Source organism: Pseudonaja textilis, chromosome 6, assembly GCF_049901715.1.
Source record: "Pseudonaja textilis isolate UNSWEBS1 chromosome 6, rPseTex1.2, whole genome shotgun sequence".
Taxonomy (NCBI): Eukaryota; Metazoa; Chordata; class Lepidosauria; order Squamata; family Elapidae; genus Pseudonaja; species Pseudonaja textilis.
Window position 1 is genome coordinate 57,037,414 of NC_141995.1, and position 23,025 is coordinate 57,060,438.

At 38.8% G+C, this 23,025-nt stretch overlaps 2 protein-coding genes across 5 annotated transcripts in view; one reads left to right on the plus strand and one right to left on the minus strand.

Moving 5' to 3' along the window:
• Positions 1–23,025, minus strand: part of PPAT (phosphoribosyl pyrophosphate amidotransferase) — a 56,081-nt gene that overhangs the window by 14,683 nt on the left and 18,373 nt on the right. The window contains exon 2 of the mRNA XM_026699936.2: positions 1,884–1,947. Coding sequence (XP_026555721.2) covers positions 1,884–1,947 — 64 coding nt within the window. The remainder of the gene's footprint in view (positions 1–1,883; positions 1,948–23,025) is intronic.
• Positions 4,616–23,025, plus strand: part of LOC148125489 (uncharacterized) — a 30,161-nt gene continuing 11,751 nt past the window's right edge. The window contains exons 1-6 of one of the 4 annotated variants that reach the window (XM_087936639.1): positions 4,616–5,072; positions 8,619–8,717; positions 11,347–11,823; positions 12,881–12,943; positions 13,039–13,137; positions 18,009–18,083. In XM_087936639.1, coding sequence (XP_087792765.1) covers positions 4,694–5,072; positions 8,619–8,717; positions 11,347–11,823; positions 12,881–12,943; positions 13,039–13,137; positions 18,009–18,083 — 1,192 coding nt within the window. In that variant the 5' untranslated portion in view covers positions 4,616–4,693. The remainder of the gene's footprint in view (positions 5,073–8,618; positions 8,718–11,346; positions 11,824–12,880; positions 12,944–13,038; positions 13,138–18,008; positions 18,084–23,025) is intronic. The other 3 variants (XM_087936643.1, XM_087936640.1, XM_087936641.1) reach the window with 3 other exon arrangements.

Sequence of the window (23,025 nt, forward strand, 5' to 3'; positions counted from 1 at the left end):
GCTCCAGATCAAATATCTTCCTAACTCAAGTCCCATCCTAATCTATTGGCTGGGAGAAAACACAGGTCTTTGTAGCCCTACGGAGGAATAAAAGGGTAGGAATTCCTCAGATCTAAGGTGGGACAAACTTTCAAAGAACTTGCCTCCCAAGACCTATTAGGTGGCAACATTTAAGGGAGGACACCTGCCCTAGTGGTGGGATTCAAAATTTTTTACTACCGGTTCTGTGGGCGTTGCTTGGTGGGCATTGCTTGGTGGGCATGGCAGGGGAAGGGTACTGTAAAATCTCCATTCCCATCCCACTCCTGGGGGAAGGTTACTGCAAAATCCACATTCCTTCCCCACCCCACTAACCTGCTTTCCAGCTCTGTTCTCCTGTGCAGGGCAACAAAAGAAGACCCAGCCGATCAACTGGGACTCAGAAGGCAGAGAATAGATGGGGGTGGGGCCAGTCAGAGGCGGTATTTGCCAGTTCTCTGAACTACTCCAAATTTCCACTACCGGTTCTCCAGAACTGGTCAGAACCTGCTCAATACCACCTCTGGCACACCCTATCTGGGCTTAGTGTGATGGGAAGATACTCTCGGGGAGACTGCCCTGAAAATAACCTAGACCTTTGCCATTTGGTGTTTTAACCAGCACCATGAATTGCACTGGGAAAGCCACTGGAAGTCAATGTGGCCCACGCAGCACTGGTTTACTCAATTGAACCGCAGGGCATCCAATGCATGTCACTTTTTTTCTGAGCCAGTTGTAGCTTCCAGAAGGTCTTCAAGGGCAGCCCCATGGAGTGTTATCCACAAGGGAGGCGATTAAGACATCCCTTAACTCAATCCATTAAATCAATTTACAAAACATGCAAATACTACTGCATGTTATCATTTTTAAAATGTTTTTTCACATTCCTCTTGTGACAAAGTTATGTTCATTACTTTATAATGCTCTTTATAAAATTTTGATGGTTAGATGTGTGAGAGTTACAAATTACAAATGGGAGTGTCAAAATCCTGCACAGACGACGGTCTTATTTACATCAAATATATTCATACACTGAAATATTTTGAGTTCTCCCAACATTCATTTTTAAAGAGAAAAAACAAATTAGAGCAATCTCCACATCTTCTTCTTTTACCCCTGAAGGACTGGGCTGGGCACAGCTCCTAGAGAAAATCTACTTATGAGGCAGCTAAAGTTAACACCAGTTTGATGGCTCATCAACATCATTGTCATGCCCCTGGTGGAGTCAGACTGTGAGGGAGAGGAGGAACAGCCGTCAGGTAGTGGAGGTGTGGCTCCGGAGGTTGTGGAGAAGGCTGGGGAAGGACAGAAGCCGGCTGGGAAGTCAGAGGAAGAACCAGGCCCATCCCCTTTTCATCCTAGGACAGCAGGGAGGAACGGAGAAGGAAGCAACTTGGCTTACAAGAGAGGAAGCGGCCATGATCCTCCTCATTGATTGCAGCTGGGAGACCAGTATATAAGAGAGATGATTACAACACAGCGTTGCCAGAAGCAAAGCTTGTTTTATTTTGGGTTGAAGTTACCTTGGTTGGCGTCCTTCCAACAGACTGTGCCTTGTTATCTCCTTGAAGTTGGTAATTACTTATTCTGGTCCGTTGTGGAAATTCCTTCATTGTAGTTTGTTTTAGTTTTTTATTTCAGCTCTATCTGCTCATTAAATTCGGACTGTACTGCTTTCTTTGGAAGACTATTTTTGAGTACGTTTGATCTCCAACTGAGAATTATTGAACAATGGGGCCAAGTTGGAGGCATTAAAGGACATTTATTTACATTTTGGATTTTGTTACGTTTGTGTTATACTCTGGGTCAACAACATCATATGAAATCTCCTCCCCCACACCCTTGGGAATACCAGATAATATTACCTTGTGCACTTTGAAATGTGCTGATTCTCCATCACTTGTCACAATCCCCGCACTCTCTTGGCCTCTACGAGAAAAGGAAGAGCAGGTAAGGAATCTGTATTTCTGAGTCTGGATCTTTATGTCACCAGAAAGGTGCCATTCATGGTTGAGGGATCTTTACAGGTGTTGTGAAGACCCCAAAATCTGCAAAAAGCTTTGTAAACTGTAAGAAAATAACTCTTCCTCCTAAAACAAAAATCACACATGAAGAAGAACAATACATAAAAGCAATTGTGGGAATGGGGAGATGGAAAGAAACGTTATATAAAAAGAGACGGTTGATGGGAACTTTAAAGAAAAGGTATCACACTGCAATATTTAGTTGGGGAGATCCTTTTCCCTGAGAAGTTCAAATGCTGAATATGTGATATTGGTCCACACACACCCTTTAACTTTGTTTCTGCAGACTTCATAATTATTGGACAAAAATAGGTTTTCATGAGAAGAAAAAAATATTCCAGAATCCCAAGATCTGAACACCTTCTAGAGTCATAATTAAAAACAAAAGCATCTTCTCATGGGAAGGATTCTTATAATTAATTCCAAAACCTTATTAATTCCAAAAAAAGTATCTGGACATGTAACTTCCCAAAATAAAACTTCTAATTACCTTTTTGCTGCTTTTTCCCCCACCCACTTTTTAAAAAGTCCTTAAAATTGTAATTTCAAGCTACTTTTATTAAGGCTTGAAAGAAACTCAGCTACTGTTTTTAAATGTGTTGCTCCAAAGATTCCTAAAACCTAAAAAGTTAACAAGCATTTTCTGAAAGTGATTTGAAAAGAAAACATGTGTACCCAATTTTATTTTATTTTGACCATGGTTTGTGCAAAAAGATTATTCCCTTGTGTCCCAAAGCCCTAATTCTGGAGACTGCTGTTTTGCAGTATTCTCATGAGAAGCAACTGTCTGGAGCACTTCTGAATAATCTCAAGTCTTTTTGTTGTCCAGAGAGCAATTTTAAAAAGAGGTGGTTTAATTTACTGGCTCTTCATTCCACCATAGTTGTTGGCGGAGTCAGTCTTCCGTTGCCATTTTCCCCACAGAAGTCGCTTTCTCTACTATATTAGAGGCATGGCTTGCAATAGTACGTAAGAGTGCTTATAATACCATTTCCTAGTTAGATGCCTTCCATATCATGTTGCGTCTTCGGCGTTTAGTCATGCTGGCCACACGACCACGGAGACGTCTTCAGACAGCGCTGGCTCTTCGGCTTTGTAATGGAGATAAGCACCGCCCCCCAGAGCCGGAAACGACTAGCATGTATGTGCGGAAACAACTAGCATGTATGTGCGAGGGGAACCTTCACCTTTACCTTATAGCATGTTGGATCACAATTCCCAGAATTCCATTAAGCATTGCTATAGTTCCCATTATATTTGAAGAATTTCCCGAGTTTGCTAGGATGCCAGGCGCAAAGCTTCCCATCAAAAATTCTAGACTGAAATAACTTTGGTGGAGAAAAAGGGAAAAAAAACGCATTGCCTTTCTCTTCCTTCTCAGAATCTTTCTGTAATATGAACCTGTTGGCTAGTTATTTAGCTGCCATGGCAACATCTCGCAAGTATTATGGAACACCGAGGTTCCTTTGTTGACAATACTCAGGGGGATCTCAATTAGCACCTGAGATAGTTGCAGAATCTAGATTTGGGGTGGTGGAAGACACTTAAAAAGAAACATTTATATAGAAGAAATATATCTACAGGATATATATGATTCTTTCCAAAATATCGTCTAAATTCAAATAAACATTTTAATGAAATGTTTTATTTGAATATATAAAACAGAAAATGTAAATTTAATTGAAGTAATTTGCAAACCAACTAAATTAGTATTGCAGTGTGTTATCACATTTTCTGTTAAGATGAATCTTGCATTTATATAAAGGATGTCATGTATTTGCTCCAGACAATACAAAAAGAATATAGACGTGTTTTCCACACAAACTTGAACTTAATTTCCTTGGTTTGCTTTTAGCATATTATACTTGATTCACTCAGTAGACTACTGAAGTGGAACTATAATTGAACATCACTGAATGCTCAGAATTCAAATTACAGTGACTCCATTAGTTAAGAACCACAAAAGGCTTTGCGAATGCAAATCAAGCATTTCGGAGAAAGGTAAGTATGTGCATGTGTGAAATTATGATTTACAGTTTTGAAAGGGATTCTAAACCGTGTGAAAAAACAAACAAACAAATATTTTACAAAACCAAAGGCATCATTTGCTAGCGAATGCGGAGAGAATCGGGGTGCAAGTGTTTTCATTCCAAACAAAATCATAGCCTATAGTTGTGTGTGTGTATGTATGTGCTGACATATACATTGGACAACACCTCCCATCATCCTCAGCACCCAGCTAGGCTGGTGATCCAATGCCTCTGGAGGGGGCCAGATGGAGGAAAGCTTAGAGCTCTTGTGTACATTAAGAGCAGAGATTATATTTAAAGCCCATTGCATAACAAAGGTTATACAGAATGCATTCCATCCCTGGAATTGTGCTTAATTTTTGCAGAGCAGAAAACAGCTTATTTGGGGTGCCAATGATTAACAGACTTTGCAATCATTTCTGCCCGAGCTGCTTTATTTTGCAGCCTCTAAGACGGAACCTGCTTATTTGGCAGTTTCTCAAGTTACTCCCCTCAGGCAGCTTGAGCCAGTAAAACTGGATCCTTTCATCTCTGTGGAGCTTACTGACAATCAGCCGTCTGGTTTCCTAGGAAACGCAATCTTGGCTAGAAATAGTGAATCATTTCCAGGTCACTTTCAACATGGAGAGTGGAGCAGGAAGGCACTGGACTGAGGAGGAGGTTAAAGCCTTGCTAAGCGTCTGGTCAGAAAAAAATATCAGAAAGCAACTCCATGGGACCTTACGGAATAAAGGGATATTTATTTACATTGCTAAAAGGCTGCAGGAATTGGGGATCTGCAGAGACTGGAAACAGTGTCGGGCAAAGTATAAAAACCTGAAATATGAATATAGGACAGTTAAATATGCCCACAACTCAGGAGATGCTACCAAGACTATGAAGTTCTTCCATGAGCTGGATGCCATATTGCAACATAAACCTGTCACCCACTTAACAGAGGAGGAGAACAGCAGGTGTTCAGCCAACGACATCATAAATGCCACCAAGGAGAACAATGAAGGTAAAAAAAACAACCATCCCAAACTGTTTTCTTTTCTTCCCCTCCTTCTTCTTATTGCTGTTATCTAAAATACATACAGGCTTGTAAAACTCAGGCCCATGCAAGGCACTGCAGAGGACATAGTTGGTAGAACAAACCGATTTAATGCGCTCCCTTATCTGTGTGTCTGTTGGGGAAGGGCAGGGGGAGGGAGACAAGGAGGAGGGTGAATGTTTCTATAAATACATAAACTTAAGTTAAACCAGCTGCTGAGCTAGCTAGTTTCCTAAGCCGAATTCCTCTAGAGAAAAACAAAATCAAAACAAAACAAAAAAAAGAGACTTAAGGGCCGGCAAACTTCTGCCGGTTTTATTGCTGGTTTATCTGTAACATTTTGTGGTGTTTTATAGTTGTGTTGCTGGGTTTGAAGAGAAAATGCTGGGCCACGAGCAATATATATATATATTTATGTCACTCCCAGTGATATGTTTATGCCCTGCTAGAATTTAAGCAAAACGGACCAAAAATGTAAATCACCTGCTTGCAGTGATGGAAACATGTTGTTGCTTTGGAAATTTTGTTTTTCCAAGAGATTTGTCTTACCTTGCTAAAGAACCACTTAAAACACATCGAAGTTCTTTTAAATGGTGAATCAACTGCTGAGATGACCACCTTTCAAAAACTATATTCACAAGAGTTTTGCATGTTTGTGTGTGATGTATTTTGCTTGCCGGCTGGAAGTCAGAAAATATATTTTTGGGGAAAGGAAAAAAAAAAAAAGCCCAAAGCCAAATCAAACCACTTGACAAAAAGTATTCCTTGATAATAAATTAAGAGCATGTGTAAATTATTATTCCGTGAAGCTTTCAAGCATTGATTTATAATTACAGGAATATTTTTTCCCCTTTAAAACATGATCAGGGAAGTAATTTAAAAGGTTTCATTTTCTTTAGAGAATTCTTGGTTAAATATTTGACTGTAGCAAGAAGAACCGAAAAAAGTCTGCATAAACCTTGCAATGCACATTAATTTGTTTCAAATTAATAACAAAAAGACACTGGTTTTTTTTTTAAAAAAAAATAACTATCTTTAAATAATATAAAACAATGCAACAAAAGAGAGGAAAAGCCCATAAATTGAATCCTGTGTCTAGATAAATAGTCTATAGTCGTTTGTTCCCGGTTTTGAGAATGAGGAGATGGGTTTTTTGGTTCTGTTTTCACAGTTTATCAATTCCAACCTACATATACAAATTATATTTAAAAAAAAATTGAGATCCACAAAAAAAAGCTATACCTTTCCCCTTTCTACAAACATGTGAATCATGTTTATAGATGTTTGCTGGAAAAATAGCAGCGTCCCAAGGATACTTCTCACCTATTATTCTTGAAATCTCTAAATAAAGATATTAATTATGTTACAGCAGCCTAGCGGGAGTTTCTCCCCTAATCCAAATCAAAGAATTGAATCTAATGGATTTGCAACTAAGTGAACAAAACCACGTTTCCCTTCCCCCGCTTCCCTAAAGTACTATCCAGTGGTACAGAAAGGAGGGAAGGACTCTGGTTTGAGAAAGTAGACAGCTACCCAGAAGGTGGCATTTGCAAAAATCAGTACTGTAATGGCACTTTCAGATTATCTTCAGAAATGGTTCCTCCCTCATTGTCAATAATTCTGTGGTAAAAATGAGCCACACTTTCATGGGGTAAAGGGCAGGTGGAGGCTACCCATTGACTACACTTTGGAACAACTTCTGTGTAGTAATTGAACCCAATTGTTCCATAAACTATTAAGAATGGGATTCTTTCTTACAGCCTTCAGATGGGTGAGTTGGAGCCATCAGATTGCTTATACAACGATGATGATTTGTCTGTCTTTATATTCTTTTACTAGAGAGGTTTCATTGTAGTGTATTTCACTGATGTACAAAACATAGAATCGTTGTAACGTGGATAGAATACTAATCATATCAAATCAATCCAATCCATGAATCAGTCACACCTTTTGAAAATAGAAAGCCTCGTGAAACGTGGTGTTTCCTACAGCAGTCCAGGGCTGCAGAGTAAAACGAATTCTGTGCAAATGATTGTGCGATTAATTTAGTAGCTATTGTTTCACAGATTATTATCAGCCCATGGGGAAAGTGTTAGTGCTCAAATTGATTAGCCATATTTAACCAGTCTGGCCTGACACAATTGCTTTCATTATGCAAACTACAGGCCCTGTTTGGGTTCTGCATTATCTCAGAAAATGTTGGTTTATAGAATAAATAAATAGTATTACGGTTTATCACGAAGTGGGAAACTACCTATTATGCAGCCATGGGATTAACTATTTAGCCAAGTGTTTCTTGATTGGAGAAAAACTCTCAACAACTACAAGGAAGAATCAGAATTCTCCCTGGACAAAGACTAAGGTCGCTTTGTATAGTGAAATGGGCGGCAAATAAATTTAATGAATAAATATTATGGTATTTATAAAGTAAAAAGGAATTGTAGTTTGGATTTGGATTCAGAGAATGTGGCACTTCCAATTTTGGAATCTATAAGCATCTTAAATTGTTGTGGTAGAGTTCCTAAGATGGAAAAATATCAATATTTGTGATGGAAGCATTTAAATCAGATTTCCAATTTTATTCAGTATATACATTTGTAAATAAATCTAAGTCTTTAAAATTGAATGGGAACCTGAAAGGTATGGCAGAATCACTGCTGGGACGTCCTGTAATTCAGAGAAGTCAGATGTGCTTACAATAAGTTTGCATCAAGGATGGGAAATATTTTTTTTTTGGCTATAGGGCATGTGGGAACCATCACCCCAAAGTAATTGGGTGATGTCATAAAAACTAGGCTTTACTTCATCACATTTCTGTTTAATTAAAAGCTGAAATAATATGATTACTCCTCAGGCATGACTTGAATGATTTATCACTTTGTAGCATATAATAAGTATAGAGTTGTCCCAAGTGCAATTTGCAGAAAGAGCTAATGGATATACCTATTCCAGTGACAGTTCCTTGAATGTAATTCTTACCTGAGGCTAACTTTAAGCAATTTTAAAATGTTTATAGACTGGGAACTAAATGCTGCAGTTCCAAATCACTTCAGTTAAAAGCTGGACCTATTCAAGCAATTAATTAAAACTTAATTTGTTGATAATGTTGAATGATAGTAAAGTAAGTAGATACTACCTTTTATTTAGAGCAACTTGTCTGGCAATGTCTCTTTAACATTCTGTTGTATGAGTAGAGTTTTTTTTTCTTATTTTCATTTTATTTTCATGCTGTATACACAAATGTACAGAAATAATGTACGTTATTTATGCGTCTTCTCTTTCATTTTCAATTCTGAGTGGCTTAAACATGATTTATTCTAGCTGAGTTGATCAAATGCACACCTTGACATTACAAGATATCATGATTCAGGACATTTTATGGCGATGTTCGATGTTGTGGCTTTATCAATCCTTTTGCACTCCCAAGATGGATATGTGCTAGCATATCCATGTATTTTTCAATATACTCTATGGCCTCCCTACCTACACATATTTTCTTCTTTATAATTCCAGGTGAAGTCTCGGTTACATTGGAAGAAGAAGAAGAAGAGGACGAAGAAGCTTCTACCAATCCACTGCTTTTTATTTCCCATTGCAGGCCTATTGAACTAGGTAATGAAAGGCAGCATAGGAGAGCGATGAAATGGATTGTTTTCCTTTTTCCTATTTCAGTGGCATGACCATGGTGTATTCTTAGGTTGGAGGTTGTTGGAGGGAGCAAGTAGAGGATTCAAATAAATAAATAAACAAACAAACAAACAAATAAAATAAGGCAGTTTTTAGTGCATGGTTGTGCATACCATTTATCACATCCGCCTCCACAAATAAACTTGTATAGGTAACATACGTACTGCAAAAGTTCACTAGGAAATATAAAATGCGAGATTATTAGCATCTATTTCTTAATTATTGCCTTCAGAGAAAATGTGTGTCCCTCCCAACTGAAAAGCCCAAGTCCAGAAACAACAAAGTCCAGTCAAGTTCAATCCTTTAATTGCTTATACATAATAGACAGAATCTTGCCAAATTAAAGCTATTGAAACAAGGGTCTTCAAACTTGGCAAGTTTAAGACTTGTGGACTTCGACTCCCAGAATTCCTGAGCTAGCATGACTGGAAGGAGAATTCTGGGAGTTGAAGCCCACAAGTCTTAAAGCTGTCAAGTTTGAAGAGCCTTGTTCTAGTGGTTTGCCCTGACAGTATTAGTGGGGCTGGTCTTAAGCGATTCGGTAGGGCTGTTTACCGTTGGCCTCTTTGGCAGTTTTTTGATTGGGGTATTGTTTATTTGATTGTTAGTCTGGTGTTAATTTTGGAATTAGTCTACGCTGATCTAGGTGCTGATTGTTGGTGGAGAGGTCTTTTTGTTCCTTTTTGGGCTTGGTGATAGTCTCTTTTGCACAATCTAGAGGTGGCTGAATAGAAGCTGATAAAACACCTTGGTGATGGAAAATGGAAGAATCAAGAAACTTAAGTTGAGAAAATTCAGGCACTTGAGGCTATGAAAACTGATGTCACTGGCTGAGATATTGATTGGCTCAAGTGTGCCTGGTATAACTAGCTAATTTAGCAACCCTTGTTAATACTTCAGATTTATAGGGAAAAACTCTTTAGCGTGTATATATACAGAAGTAGAATTACTTTGTTTTTCTTGAGTCAGGTAACTATATTACAGATTTAAGGAGGTTATTATATTAGAGAAAAAAGACCTACACTTCTGCATGGGTTTTTTTCCCAATCTGTTAACATCAGTCCTTCCAGGTAAACTGGACAATCAGTTAAGCTAAATCTATTTTATTATAAGTATACATGTAGACTTCAGGTCTGAAAATACAAATCCTTTCCCTCCCCACAACATCACTTTTAACTTCCTGATTCATTTTGGTGGGGTGGGTCTTTCCTAAATTTCTTATTCTGCCATTGAGCCACTGTCTGTTGCCGGCTTCATCCCTTCAAGGTCATTCTCCCATGCCATTCTAATTTAGAAATAAGAGTCACTCGATGATATACCTCTAGTTGACATCCGCAAAAGAACTGCTTACAAGCGTGAGTTTACTCATAGGAGAAGTAAAATGCTAAAAGTGAGGAGATGCAGTAAAATTAATTTTTTGTAAAATGCTGAAGTTGGCTAGCTCCTAGCAAATTTCCCCATCGACAGGGACAAAGTAGGGTGAGTGAACAGTTCTGAGGCTATATACAAGAAAACAAGGCCCACATGCAAGATTTTAATTTTAACAACCAATGCATCAGTTGTTGATGCGTTGTTAGAACTAACTCTAACAAAAAGCTGATTCCAAAAGACAGGGCACCATCTGAGGCGAAGTGAGTATAATTTCTCTACTTAAAAATCCTTTGTGCCTCTAACATACAAAGTGGATATGTGTATCTATCACCAATAAAACCAGGGAGAGCCCATTCATAACAGTCATTTCAAGAAAAAGTTCCAGAGTGTCATAATTAGGATTTTAGTGATTTTAGACACTCATTAATTCTATGTTTTTAATGGTATTACAATCAGTAATGGCCCAGAAAACCCAATGACATCACAAAAGGAAGCAAGTTTTTCCTCCTCCTTTTTGGATAGAGTCGTGTGGTTTGCACTGCATTCTTTCCAGGGCTGAAAGTGACACGGTCACCCAGCTGGCTTTGTGCCGAAGTTGGGACGAGAATTAGAATTTATGGTCTCCCAGTTTCTAGCTGATGCCTTAACCATTGCACCAAGCTGTTTCATTTTAGGTTGATTTTTAAAAAAATAAATAGAATCCCCGAAGTGAACAGAGACTGAGCATAACTATTTTGGTTGCTGTTACAATTTGAAAAATATCTTCCAGGGAAAATGCACAGCCAAACTTTGCCATTTTACATTGAACTGTGGTGCTTATAGGGCTTTCAAAACTGCAAATGAAGGTCTAGAGGCTGAAAATAGGGTTCTGTCGATTGGCTGGACTAGTATATATTTCTGAACCCTGAATCACCCAGAAGAATTAATGCAGTAGTGATAACCAGATCTCAATGTTATGGATTCCCTTTCACATTTTTTTTTTCTCCCCAAAACTATTATTGCCTGGCATACCAACTTTACAAGAAAAGGTATAAAAGCAAATTTATCTTTTACTGGTACTATCCAGCTTGAATTTATTTCTATATTTTCCAAATGTTTCTGGAGAAGAAAAATAGTTAACCACACATTCTCTTTCTTACTATCTCTGCCTGATCCTGACCCCATCCCATCCTACCCAATGCAGGTAATACATATCTGTGTCTTTCTCCCATCCTACCTGATGCAGGTAACCCAACCACAGTATTAGATGCTTCCAAAAATCTCCCCTTCATTCCTTCTGTAGCAAACGAAGGAGGAAAGCACTGGACTGTGAATGAAGTAAGAGCTCTAATACGTGTCTGGTCAGAAAAGAGCATTCAGCAACAACTGGAAGGAACAGTGAGAAACAAAAGGATATTTGAACATGTTGCTGCTAGACTACAAAAATTTGGCATTGACCGGGACTGGAAGCAATGCAGAACAAAATATAAAAATCTAAAGCATGAATATAAGAGCGTTAAAGATGCCCAGTACTCAGGCAACACAAGCAAAACAATGAAGTTTTTCAGAGAATTGGATGCTATTTTGGGACACAATGCAGATAAAACAAGCAGATGCCATAATGACTATGGTGAGAAACCAGCAGAATGGACAAAGACCACAATAGAAAAAAAAATAAGAGGTAAAATTTTTGTTACTTTTTAAGATCAATTTTGCAGCAAAATCTGCACATAAAGAATGTCAGTACATTTTACAAACTCTTGCTTAATTCAAACTTTAAAAAGGGGAGAAAGAAAACTAGAAAAATAATTACATGTAGAAGGATTGATATGTGTCCTACTTGGTCAGGTGCTTTAATTAAGATGGCATTCAGTGAACAATGTCTGAATAACAAGTACTCGAGAGGGTTGATAATACTAGCCTCCATACAATACAGTGAGATAGTGGAGAAATCAGGGATAACTGTGGGCGTTTAAAAACAAAACCAGCCAAGATGGAAGCCACGGCTGTGTGATCAGAGATGGGCCCTTTCTATGATGCAGGTGAAAAGGGATAGAGCTCTCAAAAAGAACAGTTACAACTGCTTGTAATTAGGAGTAATTAGGAGCTGTGGTGGCGCAGTAGTTAGAATGCAGTATTGCAGACTGCCTACAGACTGGAGTTTGATCCCGACCGGCTCAAAGTTGACTCAGCCTTCCATCCTTCTGAGGTTGGTAAAATGAGGATCCAGATTTTGGTGGGCAATATGCTGATTTTGTAAACCACTTAGAGAAGGCTGTAAAGCGCTATGAAGTAGTATAGAAGTCTAAGTGCTATTGCTGTTCTTCAGCATTTCCTAACTCGATGCCCTGCAGACAACATCAACTCTAGCCAGCACAGCTGTTCAGACTGATAGGAAGGCACTTATATAGGATTCTAAGAAGGCTAATTATGTAGCCTTCTCTTATTATATTGCCACATAAGATTTGCAAAGATATTCACTATAATAAATGCAGTCCACTGAATATTACGGTCTTTTGGGTGATGTGATTAATGTATTATATTTGTTTCCTGTCTGGAATTGTTTAAACATGGCATGTATAACACTTCTTGAGTACTCGAGCAAAATGCAATTTAAGGCTGTTGGACTGTGTTTGGCTTCTCTGGTTAAGGACTGAGCAACATTTAGAGGAAATAGAATCTTACAGCTATAAGTCTGTAATCCCTAACATTTTATGCAGAATTGCTTTGAATTACAGGTGAAGAGGACTTTATTAGTAACACTTCTGGAGACACTAATGCAAGGAAAATACCAAATGCAGGTGACTGGTGATCAATTTCTTGACTAAACTATTACAATTCTGAACTCTACAATATGATACTGGCATTTACATAATGTCCCTTTATGATGTTTTAGTGATACACTGCACAGCAGAGAGGGGTATCCCTGGGCACTCGGGAAAACTCAATTCCACACTAAGGAGGGAGTATATAAAGGAAGAAATTACTGATTCAGGTAAATGTTCTGCAATTTCATTTCATCCTTTTGTACGTTATTATTTGTATAAGATATCAATGAATTACAGAAGAGGGAAAGGCATCATGCAAAAATTCAAACAAAAGCAAATCACTTTCCAGTAAAAGGGTACTTTTTCCAGAATTTGATGTCGAACTGCTATTATTATTAGAGGAGAAAATCAGGTGCTATATTGAATGCATTAACTAGAAAATAATACAACTTAAATGTGGAGAAAGTCCAAAGTCATAATTCCAGTTAATCCAATAACCTAATAATTTAGAAAGAGTGAAAAAGTGTCCAGATGAATTATTATTACCAAAAAGCCTGTTAATTTCTCTTAATGTAATTCCAACTCCTGCTATTCTTTGGCTAATGAAACATTTCTACATCTCTAGGTTCTTTCTGTGCACTTGTCTAATTTATTTAATCTACTATATATATAAAAGCGAAATACCACTCACGCATCATCACAAAATCTCCACAACCGTAAAGCCTACAAACTTGAAATTTGGCACGTATGTTCCTCTTGGCTTCTAGGGGCTCACTAAGAAAGGATTTTTCAAAATGACCATCAGAGCGTTAGTATTTCCGATATTATTATTATTAACACGCTCTGATGCTGAGGAGTTCTACTCCCCATCCCCACTTGAAAAGAAATCTCTTCCAAATGCAAAACACAAGCAGAGGAGAGGAGAGTTTCAGTTTCAGAGCAGCAAACAGCTTTAGTACAGAAAAATTGAGCTAAGCCACACCCAGGCTCCTTGCTGTCTCCTCCTTGCTCACACAGCAAATACTGTTTCAGTTTCCAAACAGCCCTCAACAAACTGACAGGATGCTAGCCAGATGAATACCAATGGATGCTTGTAGGCAAAGGCCAAAAAATTTTTCCCCCTTATTTTCCTCCCCAAAAGCTAAGCCCAATCACATAGTTTTGTAGCGAAGCACGGGTATATAGCTAGTTTGATAAATAAAGTACAAGTGTTTCACAACAAATATTCATGGTGGTTATGGATGAAGACCTTGACAAATGACCAGTGGTGGGATTCAAATTTTTTTACTACCGGTTCTGTGGGTGTGGCTTGGTGGGCGTGGCAGGGGAAGGATACTGCAAAATCTCCAATCAGAGGTGGTCTTTGTTGGTTTTCCGAACTACTCAAAATTTCCGCTACCGGTTCTCCAGAACTGGTCAGAACCTGCTGAATAGCATCTCTGCAAATGACATCAAGTGACAGATGCTTACGAAAACTCTGTGTCTGTGACAGAAACTCATTTTACAATTTTGCTGAGGCCTGGCATTAAAATAAACTGGCAGTGCAGCATTTTGTGCACGAAGCGATAATCAACAAGTTTTATAACATTCACTGAACCTGTTAACCATACTCCAAATTTAGTATGCCTAGTTTATTCTGCTCAACATGGAGATGCATCTATTTTATTTTGCAGTAAGTAAAGTATCATAAAGTGAAGCTACCTTCACTCCTAAAACCTAAATAAGAGAGGAAGGAGCAGAGGTGGGTATTCAGCCGGTTTTGACCAGTTCTGGAGAACCAGTAGTAGAAACTTTGAGTAGTTTGGAGAACCGGCAAATCCCACCTCTGACTGGCCCCTCCCCCATCTATTCTCCGCTTTGAGAGTCCCAGCTGATTGGCTGGGTCTTCTTTTGTTGCCCTACACAGGAGAATGGAGCTGGAAAGCAGGTTAGTGGGGTGGGAATTGAGATTTTACAATATCCTTCCCCTGCCACGCCCACAGAACCGGTAGTAAAAAAAAAATTTGAATCCCACCACTGGGAAGGAGGGAAATGTTAGAATATAGGTAATGTTCACATTAGCCTAATACAGATAGTCCTTGACTTTTGATTGGTTGCTTAATAACCAAAATTTCAACAGACCATGAAAATGGGGACGCCCAACCTGGATTTAAACTTTATGGATGTTTGCAGCACCTTGTAGTGACCGTAATTTATGTTTTTTTTCTGGAAATGCTTCCTAAAGAATAGATTTGCTTAATAATTGTGGAGCTCATTTAATGCAAAAAAGGCAGTAAAATTAGGTGCAGTTGCTTGCTTTGCGACCATCATAACTTTGTTTTTCCAAAATTGTGGTCTCAGCTATGGCCATATGTAGAGGAGTACTTATATTCCTTTTTCTGCTTTGATACGATGAATTCTAGGCATTACAAAGTCATTACTAAGACATTACTTCATATATAAATCCACCGGTTATGACAGGGCTATCAAACTCCAGGCCCGCAGGCCGGATGTGTCATGTGCTGGTCATGCCCATGCTGGGTTTAGCAAAGCGGAGGGGGGAATTTCTGACGTCACATGATGCCGCCGTGACGATGTGAGTTGGACGCCCCTGGGTTTTCTCACTGTATTTGAAAACCAAAGTAATATTTCAAAATTAAGAGCATCCTATATGAACATCAACTCCTAACATCTGCCTTATGCTACCACCACGTGCTATTATCATCCATCGGGCAGTAGAGGGCGCCAAATTACTACAGAGAATTCTCTAGAAATCTATTCCTCCAACAGCGCCGCAAAGCATTGAGTTTTGTGGTTTGTTCTGTCTGAATGGTCATTCAACTGGTAACAGCAAACGGGCTAAAATGTCAAAAGCTAAAAAAACATGTACAGTAAATAATCAGTGTTATTTTCCTAAGATAAGCAAATAACCGAAGGCAGTGATGGCTAGCCATTTCCTCCTGCACCCATAATGCAATGCGCACACGACCCCTCCCGCCCCCTGCACATGCACACATGACCCCCTGTGCATGCACACGCGTGAGACTCCTCCACCCTGTGCACCTCCACACATGTGTGTGCATCTCCCTCTCCACATGCACGGAAGATACCCGACAATCAGCTGATTGGCAGGGGGTGTGCACGCATGCGCAGTAGGTCTGTTCCGGGCGACCTCTCGCGTGTCAGTAGAAATCGCTCTGTGTGTCACTTCCGGCATGTGTGCCATAGGTTCGCCATCATAGACCTAAGGGATATCTTTAAACAGATATGAAAATCAACATGAATAAAAGTAAGCCGACATTGAATGTTGACTGGAATGTTACCATTAGATTTTCTTGTTTAATATTTGCCAATTATCTAACCGCTTAGAACGCAGTTGCAGTCAGATAACAAAGTCATTGACCCCCCAACGCAAACTTGGACTTTCACCCTTCGATTGTTGGATCTTCCTTCTGCTGTAATTGATTGTATTATCTATCACAAGGATCACATTCACCAAACAGCAAGAAACCAATTATATTAAAGATCAGATGTCCTCCCCCCTTGGTTGGGATAAAACCCAGTAGTGTGGCAAAGTAAAATGAATAATTACCGTATTTTGTAAAAAGAAATAAAGAAAGATCCTTGACTTCCTTTCTTAAGAGAATTCTTAAGGCCATCATAATGACAAAGAAACCCACCCACCCTGAATGTGATTATGCAAGATAAGAACAATGCATTCACTGTTCTTTATGTTAAAGCCTGCAAACTTGCTTGAGTTAGTAACCTCAAAAAATAAAATGTCAGGCTACGAATCTTTAAACCCATCCTCCTGTGTGGGCGCATTTTAATATGCATACGAGAATCATCGCACAATGCAGGTAGCCCTCAACTTAAAACCATTTGCATAATGATGGTTCAAAGTAACAGCCTCAAAAAGGATGTTCAATGGATTGGAAAGGACATCTGTGGCAAAATGTTGCACATATGCCCTCCCCAAAAGTGATGTGATCTGAGTGCTCAGCCACCTGTTTGCAGGTTGCTGCGGATTGGGAGAGCACCATTTGCAATCTTCTCTGCCGGCATCCCCAGAAAGTCAATGGCAAATCTGGCAGGTGAGGTTGCAAGCTGCTTACATCCTGCTGGGAGGAGTCCCTCTCGTGTGTCTGAGGCTGGTGGAAGAGCTGCCTGCCGAAGAAGTTCAGCTGTCCACAGGCTGCTCCCCCCGCAAAGGGTTGTTGGGTGAGGAGCAGATCCTGGCCAGGAGTGGCAGGTGTCCATATGCCAATGGGCCATATAGCCTGCCCTGAGCCTCCCAGAGCTTCCCCCATCTTCACTCTACATAGTGTCCTGTAAAATTTTTAAAACAGATGTTGCATGGGTAAGAGTAGGGTTAATCCCACAGAAAGAAATCTTGAAGGTCTCAAACTCTGCTCCCTGTTATGGTGTAGCATCTTTGTAGTTAGTGCTGCCACCAGCTATCTTCAAGGGAATGGCACACCCTTTAAGTAAATCCTGCTACTCTTGACTACAGAATACAGCGTTCAGCATGTAAATATAAACAACTAATTCCCACAACACTCAAACTATCCAGTAAGAAGGCTGTCTTCTTCTTCTTCTTCTTCTTCTTCTTCTTCTTCTTCTTCTTCTTCTTCTTCTTCTTCTTCTTCTTCTTCTTCTTCTTCTTCTTCTTCTTCTTCTTCTTCTTCTTCCTCTTCCTCTTCCTCTTCCTCTTCTTCTTCTCTTTCCTATTACCTATCTCCTTATCGTCTTATCACTATGGCTTTGTTGCTTGTATCTTATGATTTATATTGTTTTATTTAGTATGCTAGTATGATTTATGTTGATTGCTTATTAGTATCCCATGACTATCAGTAAGCATTGTATTTTATCACTTTGTTGTTTGTATGCACACTGAGAACTTATGTACTGGAGACAAATTCCTTGTGTGTCCAATCACACTTGGCCTATTCTATTCTATTCATTCATAATAAAAATCTTTGTATACAATTGTTTAGAACAATCACAGGAAAATAATAGAGAATATTTTAGCTTCCAACTAACTTTTTAAATTGAAATAAAACATGAAATTCAGTCACATGTCAATTACATTTTCTAAAAAATTACTCTAAATTTACAGTAATTCAGGAAGACAACAATTCCATCAATATTACTCCAGAGTTTTCACACATAAAGCAAGAACCAATTGACATAGGTAAGTCCATCATTGAGGGTATGTGTGTATAACATTTTATAGAAGAAAATATTTTTAAAATTCTTCTTTGTTTACCTCTGTGTCTGTTCTTTCGCTAAAATCTTGGAATAGTCAAATTTAATTTCAAACAAAAACTATGGAAATTTAATTGTAGCCTAGAGACACATAGCTTAATTGACAATATATGAGCTTCATAAATTTAAAGCTTTGGGGTGGATAAGCTTTTTAAGATATAGCACTAGTGACAGGTATGTATTACACAAAAAAACCCCTATTGTTGAGATTATTATCTAAACTGATAAAGAGCATTCACAGATTCCACAGACTCTTTGTTTGGTGTAAGTTTCACCCAAATAAAGCGTAGCTTCCTTAGAAATATAAGCAGAGAATTATGTGCTAATTCATTTCAAGAAATGTGGTTTGTCATTATCTATGCCTAATGTCTCTTTGCTTTTTAAATCTGTGATCTGGAGAAAGCTGAAAGAACACAAAAGGCTGTATTTTCCCCTGGAGAATAGCATTATTTCCCACCCAGCCCTTAATTTTATTGGCCAAATTTAGTAGATTGGCAAATCAATGCAATCTAGAAAAGTCTGTTAGAAGGAAATTCAAAAAGGACTCTTTTTCCAGACTCAGAGCTCCCTGTAATGGTTTGCATCACTTGTCATGGAGGATTGATGAGGACTTATTTATTTTTAGCCAATGAAGCTCTTTAATATGACAGATATTGTACCACCGAATGCATTAAGCTTAGCCATTTTCCATACTTGCACATTTCTTTTTCCCTTTCTTTCTTTGGTGGAAAATTGTGGAAGCTTCTGATTCCAAAGTTTATATGAAGCAAGTTGTAAGACACAGTAATCAGCTTTACAAGTGCTGAATAATAAATAGCAAATGATGATTAATCGAAAGCAAACGTTTCTGAACTTGGGAAGCATAGAAGAAAAGGGGACCGTGTCTGCGAATTTTCATGCCTCCACAAATTATCATTGCAGAAAAATCATAACCTTCAGCACTTATGAACAGGTCCACTTTTGAGGGCCAAGCATCCAACACTCCAAATAATTCATATTAAGTATGATAAAAAGCTCGAAAGAGTAGATAAATTTGCTTCCCTAGATGAAATACAGAGTAAAGCATCCATCAACCGATCACATAAGTGAAATATTCTGATACAAGATACCACGAATAGTAAAGTATCATGTTAACGTTGCAATTGAATCTCTGTAAAATGGTGGTATTATTTGTGGAATATAAAATTTATCCAAAAACGACTAATTGCATAAAATTTAATTTAACACGTTCCATTGCTTGAAAAGTGCTTAAGAAGCATTTCAGAAAAAAAGTGAAAAAGAAAGAGGAAGAATGACTGAAATATCAATTTCAGGCCAAGAAATCAGGCCATATTATCTTCCTTGTCAGAGCAATGCTGGATAAAGTCCATGGATCTGAAAAATTATCTTACATGAATAGTTTTCAAAAAAAGAAAAGGTTGAATTGGGAATTAGCAACATAGTTGCTAAGTGAATCTGGTTTCCCCATTGACTTTGCTTGTCAGAAGGTCACAAAATGTGATCCCTGGACATTGCGATCATCATAAATATGAGTCATTTGCCAAGTATTTGAATTTTGATCGGATGTGCATGGGGATGCTTAAATGTGAAAAACGGTCATCAGTTGCTTTTTTCAGTGCTGTTGTAACTTCGAACGGTCCCTAAAATGAATTGTTCAGTTGAGGACTACCTGTATAATAATGTCGCTGACTCAGAGTCAAATTCTGGCATAAAAGCACGTGTCGGAGCATTGCTGATATCAAAAGAACTGCAACTAAAGTAGGGTGAAAGCACTTGAGAACTCTATCTCAAATTTCATCATGGAAAAAGAACAGCATAGAACAGGGGTCTCCAACCTTGGCAACTTTTAAGATTTGTGGACATCAACTCTTGCCAAGGTTGGAGACCCCTGGCAGAGAGCAAGTAGCAAAAATCTAACACATATTACACAAGAATGAGAAATGCCAGGGACCGCACTATTCCTCTTCTGACGCGAGTCCACTGTGCCCTTTGGAACATTTAAGTTGCATCATTGATGAGATGGTCTTCCCACTTTGAAACTCTCATCCTCACCAACCACTTTGGCTGAAGGAGATCAGGAGGCGTTCACATCAGAACTTCAGTTTGCTATTTTACACCTTCTACTTTAAAAAATAGAATAAAATATGTGGAAGTAAAATGCTGGCCCAAAAGGGGCTGGCAAAGCACTCTCTACCTATATAGACTTCAACTCCCAGAATTCCTGAGCTAACATGGCTGGAGGAGTAGTTCTGGGAGTTGAAGTCCACAAGTCTTAAAACTGTCAAGTTTGAAGTCCCCTGCTATCTAGCATATGCTGGGTTTAAACTTCATTCATCTTCAAGCCTTAAATTGTAAATTTAGCTTGGTAAACAGCTCACCTGAACTCACAAACACAATTGACTGGCTTATGCATTAATGCACCCGAATCTGTATTCAGTAACATCTAAGCCTCCACCTCTTTGTAGTCCATGAGAGTTAGCTGGACGAATGAGAAATGTATCTTGTTGATTTGAGAAACAATTCACTGAATGGCACAAGTGATAATTTAAGCAGCCACATGGGTAACCATGGGGACGCCTGTGGCTCAGTGGCTAAGAGGTTGAGCTTGTCGATCAGAAAGGTCGACAGTTCGGCGGTTCGAATCCCTAGCGCTGCGTAATGGAGTGAGCTACCATTACTTGTCCCAGCTTCTGCCAACCTAGCAGTTCAAAAGCATGTAAAAATGCAAGTAGAAAAACAGGGACCACTTTGGGCGGAAGGTAACAGCATTCCCTGTGCCTTCCGCGTTTAGTCAGGCCGGCCACATGACCAGGGAGACATCTTCGGACAGTGCTGGCTCTTTGGCTTTATAACAGAGAGGAGCACTGCCTCCTGGAGCTGGAAACAGCTAGCACGTACATGCGAGGGGAGCCTTTATGAGTAACCATTCAGAAAAATGACAACACCATAATCCCCTGCTAATGGCTACTTAGGTAATCATGTCTTCACACCGCACATTGTCTGACATCTTAGCAAAATGTTTATTCCAATCTTTTTGAAAGCTCTAATATGTGCAGGCTACAATTCTTTGCAAGCTGCAATTTGGGAAGGGAAATTATTTATTTAGTGGTCCCCAACAACCGAAAGTAACATCTAGAATTAGAGGTGGATATCAAAATCCTCTTTTATTGAAGTTCAGTGCCCAGCATTCTTAGCCAATGAGTGGTTTAGCAATCCTTGGAGAGTCCTAGGTTAGCCCTCTCCTCTCTAGGTAGAAGGAAGCATTGGCCACATGGAATGATATCTTAAGCCAATATAGTACCATGACTATATTGAGTGCTGACACAACCACCATGCTTCATATTGCTCAAGGAGATCTGGTGTGTTATAAAAGAACAATATCAAGTGGTATATATCCCATGTCAAAAACATCTGAAATCAATTATGCAATGTAAAAGGCTGTTTACATAAAAGTTGTGCAACTTGGAATGATTTGTTCCAGCTGTAATGTTTGCAATTTGGCAACATTTGGAAATTTCGCATGGAAAAGGAATGATAGCAAGGAACGCTGAACCATTGTCAAGAAAGAACAAGGGTCACAGACATGAGAAGTGTGCCTTCCAAAGACAAGATATATTTTTTTCGTGGGCATTTTCTGGCCCTGAGCCTCAAGACACACAACTATCAATATAGTTTAAAGGGGGGGTGGGGAAAACAAGCCAAATCAAATACCAGCTTTCAAGCCTCTACATGATTTATTTGAAACTGTGTAAGGCCTCAGCCCAGTTGCTAGATACTAGAGAAACTGCCAAGATGTTTCCGCAACTCCCATTTCTTCCACAGCCAACTTGCATTCCTTGCCTTCCATAGCCAACAGTGGAATTTACTTCTACAAGAATAGTTTCTAAAATATACTAGTTGCTTATAATTCTCATTATAAGAATTCTCATACAATGCCATGGACCTCAGTAGTCTGTTCTGTGGATGATTTTGGAGAAAAGAATTAAATACAATATTAAATGAATAAAAAACCAGAATTGTTTATTTGGGGGGGAAAGGGTAGCGTATATAAAACAGGTAAATCATTTCAAGATTCTGACCTCTTGCAAATTTACTAAATTTGTAAATATAAAACTATAACAAACACTCCACACCGGCTGCAATTATCTCCCCATCAAAAAAAGAAAAAAAAAGGTTTTGTTGTATGCATTTGACCAAGACTGTCAACTTGTATTTAAGAATTGCCGTTAGTGTGAGAGAAACAGCAGATCTGGGGGTATAACATTAGGAAGTATGTGCCTTTTATGGTCGTTAAGTTACGGATCAATTTGCAGGGGTTGTTATCTGCTGTTTTCTTCTTTTTGTGTCCAAAATCCTTTCAAAGTTATAAAGACAAAATATTATGGAATCCACCTGAATTCAGATGTGGATAAAAAAGTGAGCTTGCCTTAATTTCCCCAAATGAAGTCTCCCTCCACCCCACTTCGGCTATTTTGACTAATCGGAGTTTCAAACAAAAGGTTTCAAAGGCCTTATTCAAAAGCCATTTGAATAGAGGCACAGGTTTTCACCAAGTCGATTTAATTGGCCAGAAGTGCCAAATTGGAAAGCAATTTTTATCCTGACCAACTTATACATTTTCTTTCCTGAAATGAAATTTCAGCCATTCTGTTCTTTTAAAAAATAAACAGCAGCCTCACTATATTTCAATTACAAAACAGAAGAGCAGTGTTTGTGTGTGTGTGCAGAGAGAGAGGAGGAGGAGAGAGGGAGGAGAGAGAGAGAGAGAGAGAGAGGAAGAGAGAGAGCCATTTTAACTATTTCCATTAAACCGCCTTTTTCTGTTACAATCTTTCCTACAGGGTTTCATACAGAAACCTGTCCCAGAT